The sequence below is a fragment of the Lutjanus erythropterus genome, chromosome 16 (assembly GCF_056507025.1).
Source record: "Lutjanus erythropterus isolate fLutEry1 chromosome 16, fLutEry1.hap2, whole genome shotgun sequence".
Lineage (NCBI taxonomy): Eukaryota > Metazoa > Chordata > Actinopteri > Lutjaniformes > Lutjanidae > Lutjanus > Lutjanus erythropterus.
The window spans coordinates 16,433,363-16,443,642 of NC_139332.1; the positions used below are offsets into that span (position 1 = coordinate 16,433,363).

General features: G+C 40.1%; 1 protein-coding gene across 6 annotated transcripts in view; it reads right to left on the reverse strand.

Annotated features, from left to right (window-relative positions):
* Positions 1–10,280, reverse strand: part of ppp1r9a (protein phosphatase 1, regulatory subunit 9A) — a 75,299-nt gene that overhangs the window by 60,785 nt on the left and 4,234 nt on the right. For 3 of the 6 annotated variants that reach the window (XM_084739962.1, XM_084739959.1, XM_084739956.1), the window contains exons 1-2: positions 6,440–6,897; positions 3,516–5,025 (exon numbers count right to left, since the gene is read on the reverse strand). In XM_084739962.1, coding sequence (XP_084596088.1) covers positions 3,516–4,883 — 1,368 coding nt within the window. In that variant the 5' untranslated portion in view covers positions 4,884–5,025; positions 6,440–6,897. Of the gene's footprint in view, positions 1–3,515; positions 5,026–6,439; positions 6,898–10,280 lie in introns of those variants that run through there. The other 3 variants (XM_084739960.1, XM_084739958.1, XM_084739957.1) reach the window with 2 other exon arrangements.

Below are 10,280 nucleotides of genomic sequence, written 5' to 3' on the forward strand. Positions count from 1 at the left end.
CTAGATTGTTAATAATAATAATAATAAAATCCAAATTTCTGCAAAGATCACAACAGTATCTCTTGTAACTCTTTGAATGTTGTAAACAGTGATTACCAACTTCTGCCCTCCAATTGACAATTCAATTCAGAGTCCACAGAGAACCGCAACAGACTGTAGACTTCTTTTATACACCAGTCTATCCAATTGCTAAACCAAAATTTGACTAATGTGATTCAGTATATATCTGTCTTGACTGTTCGTTGTGTTTATATTTTTTGGAAAGTGAAATTTGTGTACTGTATGTTGAATGAATTTCAGTATACTGACAATGTTGTATCGCATCGCCATATTTTGTTTTACAGAAAGAAAACAGGATTAGATTTTATCATAACAAAGCAAAGAAATTGTTTTCTTTTTCTATTGTTAAGCAATTGCAAAATATGACCAGGAACGTGATCGAAAGTGGTTACAAAGGCCTTCTTCTTTTTATCTTGACCTTAATTTAAAAAAAAAAAACAAAACAAAAAAAAACTTGGATGTGCATTAGCAACACACTCACATCTCTGTGAGGCTCTACTTAAGGCAGTTTGAGCTAAATGCTGATGTCAGCATGCTAACATGCTTACATTGGCAATTCTAAGTCACATATACCACTTTCACTATATGAGTTTGTTACCATGCTAATATTTGCTGATTAGACAATGGACAAATACAAATTTTGCTGATGATTAAAAGTTTAGGGGAACACCAAAGTTATTACAGTTTATCCCAAGAGGAGCATAAATATTTGACAATCTATACAATAGTTGAGACATTTCACTGAAGCCCACAAGTGTGAACCTCATGGTGGTGCCAGGGGAAAGACAGGCGATCACCAAAGTCATGACGAATTAATCATCTGAGAACAATGGATGTCTGTTAAAAATTCTGTGACAATCCAGATCCACAATCAAGATGTTGAGATGTTTTACAGCAAAAGAAAACATTTCACCTACTGGTGGCACCGGGGGAAATCACCAAATTGTTTAGGATTTATGTGATGGAACCATAAATGTATGAAACAAACTTTATGGGAATCTCACTAGAGGAAAGCTCAGAGGATCACCAGTCAGATTCATCCTTTAGGATCATTAATGTCTGTACAATATTTCACTGTAAAGGCAATCCATCCAACAGTTGCTGAGATATTTCAATTTTGGACTGAAGTTGTGGACCGCCAGACCAAACGCCACTGCCAGCCACAGGCCTGTGCTGCTAGCATAGCTAAAAACTAGATTTATAAACTCAATACTAGTGAAGTCAACACAATAAGAGTCTTATTTGGGCATCTGGACCTGTTTTTCATCTTTTCAAACAGAAGTCAGCATGCATGTTTACAAAATGTTGCCAAAAGCTGGTTGTGTGTCATCTTCTCCCTGTGGCTGCCACGATGATTTCTAAATTAATTGAGCTTTCAAAGCTGGGATGTTGAAATTATTTATCCGCTTTATAAGGCAGGACTAAGAAATATTACACGAAGGGGAGGGAACATGAAATATTAGATTATAAGACTGCAGTTTTTTTTTTCAAGGTCTTCTCTGCTATCTCCTCCCACTGGGGTCAAGCTGGACTCGTGCGGGGCCGAGGGCTGAGAAAATAGCTTTGTCTCTTTCACTATATAGACGAACAAAAGACAGAAGTCTGTTTGTTCCTCGTGTGCTGCGAGGAGGGGCGCGTATGATGGAGAAGTGGGAGGGGTGCATGTCTAATTGTGCATGTGCGTCTGTGTGAAGGGGGGCAGTGCCTCTCCTGAATATTCCATATGATAAACGAGCGTCGGCCCTTTTCATACAAAACAGAGGCCTTAAATCAACAGACAACAACAGAGGAACATATTCCCCGTCTGTTCGATCACTTTCAGTGTGTAATCAAAATAAAATTTGCTAAATTGAGCTATAAAAACCCAGTTTTCTTAAAATGATCAAAAATAGGTATCTTCACTGAAATATAAAATGTTATTTGCTAATTCCAATACCAAAAACACACATTTCTTTTACATTTGATGCTGTGTTTAGGCCAGATAACGTGGGTGTTTTCGTGCACGTGTGGTGAGTCCTGAGAGGATGGAAGAGAAAGAAGCAAAAGGACACACATTGCAGAGACAGTGCAGGGTAATTAGCGAGCCAACATCACGTTTTCTCCTCAGAATAACTGGGCTAATTGTTCTGGTTCATTACAGCATGTTAATAGGATTGATCTTCAACCTGTGGAATGTTTGTGTTAGCTACAAATCTTTTATACATAACCCGCGTTCTCTCAATCACCACCGTGTTGCCGTCACATGCTACATTATCTACCCACACACAAATCGTTTGTCTGTCAACAGGCTGAACTTCTCAAAAATAAAAGATAGATTTCACAGATTGAAATAAGAATGATATAAATGAAAAGGTCAACTTAAAACATGGTGTTTGCTACTACAAATGTTAAGCTTATTGATTCGAAATGCAGCATGCTTGAGGATAAAGAAAAATATTTCCCATAATCTTCCAAATCCATCTTTCCAATCCACAAACAACACTGGCTGCATTGTGTCCACCTCAGCACTGAAAACAGTATCAAAATACTTCAAGGAAGATGATGCAACCAGCACCATGGTAAATCTATTTCTGTTTATTGGAGAAAAAAAAAAGAAAAAGAAGAAATGGCTTGTTACCAGGACCGTGAAAGTTGGAAGCAAGCATTTTGGCTGCATTTTCACCAGAAAAAAAATGACCTTTTTTTCATAAGAAAAAACCCTATTGTGGCGTAATTAACACCTTTCCAGCCCCTGCGAAATCCCTGTGGGACGGAAGATGAAATGCACGTAATCTCTAGCCACAAGTCAACTAATATCACTGAGCATAACAGACACAACAAGGTCAGACACTATTCAGTACATACTACCACCAAAATGTATAAATTATCCTCATCATGTAGCTCAATAAATGGCTCCCAAAGACTGAGATGGGACAGCTGAGAAAAACAAACACAATATCTTGTGTGAAAACTGTGTGGGTGCAGAACCAGCATGACTAACACATGCACAGATGTTCTGCTCATGAACACGTCAATTTCCCAGAGGGCAATGCTTTGACCCTGAAGCTCTGCATCACAAAATAGCTACAACTTCTGCCAGCAACAGCTACAATATAAGATAAATTGCTATTTTATCGACAAGATAGTGGACCATGTTAAAGGAAGAAAATGTGAAATGAAACCACTCTACAAAAGGTCTTACAAGGTTAAAGATTACTGAAGTCAGATCATTTAATCACGATCATATGATCTTGTAAAAATTAATGTTAAGACAACAAAGCTAACCACAATGAGTAGTTCAACAGTAACTATAAACACGAGCCCGTAAAAAGGAAGCTCTGAATACAATATTAGCTCTCTGTTGTTTTAACCTACTTTTGATAAGAGCTGCACAAGAGCTTTTATGTTGGATTGTGTTCACTGTGTTTACAGAATTAAGGCTTCCACAACAGTTTTGTTCAGCAGGACCAACTTACTGTGATTGGAGCAGTGCTGAAGCGAATCTTCCTCTTTGGAGGGATGTCCTCTTTGTTTTCTTGTGGCAGGCCAGGAATCTCTGTCAGATCAGAGCCTGGGTCGTAGACAATATCCTCATCGTCTCCGTAGAGGTCATCCTCGGGATCCGTGCAGCTTTCCCCCCAACCCTGGTAACAGGCGTCCCCGTCTGCGTTAAAAATCACCCGCTCATTCCCAGTGTATTCCTCATCCGGTTCATCCACCTGGTCCTTGGGAGATTCAGAGGACTTGTCTTCTCTTGAACCATCACCATCCTCTTGGCTGTCCCCAGCTGGTGTAGTTGGGGTCGGCAAAGGCTCAGGGGTTGCATCTTCAAAAGCTTTGTCATCTGTAGGTTTTAAAACTTTGGACACCCCTAAATCCTCAATATGTTTTCTTGTTTCTGAAGGTTTCTCCTCTTCGTCACAAGAACCATTGACCTGACTTCCGTTGGTGGTGACCCCTGGAAGACGGCGTCTATCTCGACTCGTCGTCTCAACCTTGTCTGCTTTGTCTTCGACTTCTTCTGATTTCACCTCTGAGGTCTCTGTCCCAGGACTGGGGCTCAGAAGGTCTTCAGAAGACGAGGATGTGGGAAACCTTCCCCCTACCTTGCTCCGATAGCTTCCACGAACCGGAGATTGTCGTGAATCATCCTCGCTGACGTCGCCTCCATGGCGTTGGAATCCATCTGGTGAGTAGAGGGCTCGTCTGCTGACTCCTCTGTAGGGCACACCTTGGTTGTGGTGGTCAGCGTTTTCAAAAACAGCACTGAGCTGACTAACAGTTGGCGAGGATGCCTCAGTCCTCGAGCAAAGTGAGTCCAAGGAGTCTGTGCTGCCTCGATTAGATCTTGCACCTCGCCAGTCATCAAGGTGCTCATGGGAACCTCTTTTATCACGTCCGTATGGAAAGACTGGTGATTGGGACTGGTCACGTGACTGCTGCTCAAACAGCTTCCTGGTTTCAGAGAACTTAGCTCCAGCACCTCCGACCCTGTCGGCTGACGAGGAATGCTGGAGTTTGATCACCGTTCCATCTGCCTTGTTGATGAAGTTAGTGGGCTTGACCAGCTTTTGTGGCGAGGAATCATCACAACCCCTGGCCTTGGCTCTGGTATTTTCTGAGCCCATCTGCATGAACATGTCCTTAATGCGGCTGACATGGCTGCCATATTGGCGGCCCCTCGGTTGTTTAACTCGTTCGAGGTCTTTGGGCTTGGAGTCCCCATCGATCCGAGGCTGGTCAAAGGCCTTTTTGAGCGCCTGAAACTCGGCTCGGTAGGCATTACGGTGGGGGGAGGCACTCCGGAGGCTGGTCCTCTCCCCCGAAGCCTCCGTCTTCAGCATGATGATGTCTTTGGATTCAGACGGGATGTCAGCATCGCCGTGGCCTCATTAGAATGTGGGAGTGAGGAGGATAGTTTGACCAAAAGCAGAGCTGAATAATCTGATCCAGCTGATGTTATAGCTCCTTTAGGCTCATTCACACCTGCAGAGATAAAAAGAGACATTAATAGAGACAGAAACATTTCATAACACTGCATGATTAAGGGTTCAAAAGAGGTAACTATTTAAACATGAACACAATAACATCACATAAGTGGCACTTTCATCAAAATGTTGATTACATGACTTGACGAGAGATAATTTTAACTTCCGTCAACAACACTATTCAGGCTCATGGGGGGGGGGGGGGGGGGGGCGGGGGGTGAATTACAGAGGATGATATATGGCATAAAAGCTTTTAGTACAAGAGAACTAGTTACGAAAGCATATTGGACTCTAAAAGCACTCTGATGATGTTGTCTTTTCAGCACTGCTGCACTGTTTACCTTCTCAAATCAATACTTCCTGTAGACAACAGTGTAAAGATTTGAGCTCTTCATGTTTAAACTGGTGCTATGTTGTAAGAAATATTGCTGTTTTCCTTTCCTTTTCTTCTTCTCACTCCCATTCCCTCTGTTTTCTATAGTAGGCTGTGACCCTTGTATATTGCCACATCCCACAGCTCTCTAAACCATCACTGACATTATGGTGGTTCCTCCTAAATGTCAGCCCTCAAACAAAAGCAATGTATGCTTTACTGCACATAGAAAATGCTGTTGAATGCACCAAAAAATGTCTTGAGAGCATCCCAGGGACAAAAATAGAAGACATTTAATGAGCTGAAAGACTTGTGGTTTAAATGTTGAGAATATTCCTACAATAATACTGGTTTAAAGCAGTGTAGCAGGCTAGTACTGACTTAAATATTCCATACATACAGCCATTAATGTTTAATCCTGTTTGGAAATGCATCCCATAAACAGGGAGATGAAATATGACACAATAAAGCTGAGTTTAAAAAAAAAGAAAAATCATCTGGGACACAGAGAATCCATTAATCTAAGTTGTACTGCCTGGATGGTATGGGTGCATCAGCAACAGCAGCAGCAGCAGTAGCTGAAACCTACATGTCCTGGTTCAATATTCATTATTCACCATCCTGCTGGACTCTTGCTGGTCCATCATAATCCTTGAAATCTTTATGCAAAAATAAATAAACTTGAGGAGAACACCCTATGCTGCTGATTCGAAGGATATCGCAAACAAAGTTAGAGGTGAAAGATGAAAGATGAAATCGGGGCTTTAACATTGTGTCAGTGGGATCAGACAAACAGGCAGCAGAGCCGCACATCATCAGCCACACCGCACACAACATGACAGCTCAGGTTTCCACGCTTCCGACACTGTTAAAAATCTATTTATCCACATTTTATCCGCCCGTGCAGATCCACTCAGGACCGAAAAACATGAATGACTGACCTTTCCGTGCGATTACCTAAAGAGTAAGTTAACTGTGTGACCACAAACCACACAGCGATGTTGCTCCAATGTTACAAAAACAAAAGAGTCAGACTTACATTCATGGCTCCGGCTTCGTTTTGACGCGTGATGTGAATAAACTGTAATCCCGAGGGCGAAGCGGTGGTAAATACGGATGCTCTCGATGCAAAACCTTTCGAAAATAACATGTCTATCCCACGCTGGTGAATAGTCCCGGACGGAATCGCCGCTACAGAGACGCTTGGACACACTGGAGCCGCTACAACGCCATTGCAGGCAGTGGATGATGCTGCCAGTCGCACTATAGGGGTGTCGGTGCAGTTTGGCAGCTCATCTCACTGAGAGCTGCACGGCGGCTGCATTTGCAGGACAGCAGCCTCCGATTAACGTCTGCAGTAATAGAGAAGTAGACACACTTAGCTGCGATGATAGCTTTTGGTTTTGCGGATGTAAAGCCTCATGTGACAGGTGCTAAAACCTGAACTGCGGCAATGGTTTGGTCCGATAATCTGCTGCGCGGCGGAGGGGGTGTCAGTGAGCTGCAGTGTGGCATAAATACCAGCACACAGTAACTGTAACTTCACTGGCTCACTGCTTATTGTTCATCAGTGGGGTTTGGGTGGGGTAGCTGGGGTCAAGGTCCACTCAGGGTATGTGATGGGGGTTCAAATTAGGGGGTCTCAACATGTGGAGCGAGGATCACTGGGGGACCTTAATGAGTTTATGGGAGTGGGAGGTAAAGTTTGATTTCTCTGTTAATTCACTCACTCAAAGTCAGTGTACTAAGAGAAATAAGAATAACTGATAGGACTAGAGCTTGGCTGATGTGCATGTTGACCCATATCGGACTGATATTAGCCCCTCGCAACTATATCAGTCTATTTTGGTATCATATGTCATCCGACATGCACCTACATGAAAACATAAATGTTTTTTATTTGTTAGCCACATAGCATTCTGATACTTTTTTCTTAACATACACATATATTTTGTTCTGTCTGTGTTGTTTTATTTATAGTTCTTTAATTTATATTTCTTTATTATCGACCCATCCCAAGTTCCAGTAACAGTTGCGGATCAATCAACTTTGTCCTTTCCTATTTCTTGTACAAGAAAACCAAATTTTGAAGATGGCTGAAAGATGTAAAGATGTAAAAGCGAACATTTATTTTAGCTAGGTTAGCTTGTGTTTTGCTAAAATTAACTCACTTAAAGGGATAGTGCACCAAAAAATGAAAATTCAGTCATTATCTACTCACCCTCATGCCAAATGAAGGATGGGTTTAACTTTTTAGCCTATAAAGCGCTGCTGGAGTTTCACAGGAAAACAGCGTTGCAGAATCTCCCAAACAATATAACTGATTTGGGAGAACACTGTTTTCCTGTGAAACTCCAGCAGTGTTTTGCAGACTAACAAAATAAACCCGAGCTTCAATTGGCATGAGGGTGACAAAATAATGAACAAATTTTCTTTTTGGGTGAACTATCCCTTGAAGATGTGCCTCTATATGTTGCAACGTCTTTTATTAAAATTTGTCTTTCTTTTCAACATAACCCATATAGCGCATAGCATATCTAAGTACAGGAACCACAGAAAAAGAAAGTTGAGTCTTTAGTGTGAAAGTTGAGTTTTCTCATCTGTTACTGCACAGCACAAGGAGGGGCACGACTTAAGAAGGGTCAGTCATTAAAAGTACTGGTGAAAGTTTGCTGTTTCAATGCTTCAGTATAATTATGGACAATGCTGTAAAATATCCTGCCTCCATTACCTTTTTTTGACATAAGTGTTAACCACTGTTAAGGGATCATTACAAAATGTGTTTGTAGATATATTCTATATTCTACACTGTATAAAGAACATTGGTCGATATCAGAACATTTTTACTGCATAATATTGGTATCGACATCAGCCCCAAAAATCAATTACTGGCCGGGCCTTGTTACAACATGTACTACTTCCTCCATCAGTCTATACAGGTGCATTAATTGCCATTAATTCAGTCTGTTGAGTAAGAAATGTTTAAGGTGACTAAATTTAGCCCCTAAATTAGGATTGGACGATATGGCTTATAAATAGCTCAGTATTTTTAGGACATTTCCTGATATACAATCTCCAATAGTGCAAACATATGATGATCTTATAGTGGGGCTGCGTGATATGGACAAAATCCAATATGATTTTTTTTCTGTAACCAAATACATCTATCAATATTCATCAGTATTGCAACAATATTGTAGCATTGTCTATTAGTGCTTTCACAAAATATTAATTGCAATTTTTCATAAAGAATCAGAAGTAATGTGGATATAATGATTAACTGGGTGAAGGAAGAATTTTGCAATATTACCGCAAAATCTATAGAAACCTTGAAAAAAAAGCTGTCAGTCATATTGATCTCATCTTAGTTTATTTAATGTTTTGTCTCTTTTTTGCCACTCTGGTCAGAAAATTACGTCACTTTACTGTAATACAGCCTTTAAATGCAGGAAAAGAAACACTTAAGCTATTTCACAATGTAATGAAATCCAAAATCTAGGGCGATATCAAATCCCATATCATGATATCGATATAATATTGATACATTGTCCATCCCTACCCTGGATGTCAGTGATGGCTACAGAACACACAAAACACTATCTCATAAAATTAACATGGCTAAATGTATATTTAAGAATACTATGGTTTCTAAAGTTTGCAGTCTCTTTCCATGATCAATCTGTAGCCATTAATATTTTCTCAATATAATATTAATATTCCTAACTTAATATTTTCAGTCTTATACAAGATCAGAGTGTAAAAATTGTAGTTGGTTGGGTTACACAAGAGGCATCAGAAATCGGCCAAAGCACGGGACTGAATTCATGTGATAAAGTACTAGAAAGGAAGCTTTGTCAACAACATCTAAATATGTGTTTATTTTAATAAACCGCACAGTCATATAATCAGTTTTGATGTGTTATAATACACAACATTGTTGCTTTCATGTTTATTATATAAACATAAATTACAAGCTATAAATTACCTTTTTAAACAAAGTTTAGCCACAATTCATTAAAGTGTGATTCATCAGATTAAAAATTAAAGCATGCACATGCTACATGATTTCAATTAGATATTTATTCACAAATCCCATAATGTAAATCTCATTTCTAAATGAATGGAGTCATATAATCTGCAAAAATATGTGATTTACATTTTTATGTAACCTTTTCACGCCATACTGAGCTTGCTTAAAGCAGAGGCGGTTTGCATATTCATTCATTCTCATACAATATGCTGTTGTTGTTCCATTTTTTTCTGTGCCAGCATCTTGAATTTAGAGAGCAAATTATTATATGAAAATGTGTTTTTGCCATAAGGTCTACAGCTACAGTTTGTCCCTTCTATACATTAAACAACAGCCCTCACTGCTTAGGAGAGTAGGGATGTTGCATTTTGCCTCACTGCTCCAAACAAGCAAATTCAGGACAATTACCGTGTAAACTGAAACTTACTGCAGACTATGCTGAAACAGAATTGGGCTCAAATCCATCCAAATCAGCATTAAATTAGACTCATTTGGCCACTGTTGCCAAGTTGGAAATGCTGTGTTTTTCTAGTCTTCTTATGCGTCTTAGTGCATGCATTGACCTATAGTGATTGTTGTGATACATTCATACCCATTCTAAACGCTGGCTATGCGAAGATGTTGCTAAGCAACCTAAAAATAATCTTAAGGGGATAAAAGGGAGGGTGAGAGAAGAACAGAACAGCCTCGCACTGCAGAGCACAGAGGATGGATGGCATCGTGTTTATCAGCACAGAGGAAGCCATGAATCCAGTTTCAAATATGCTTTTATCAAACAAGAACCACGCTGGGACCAACTGTCAGCATGTTAGCCTGAATTAGGATCCTTTTCTGCAGGATTAAAGTCCTC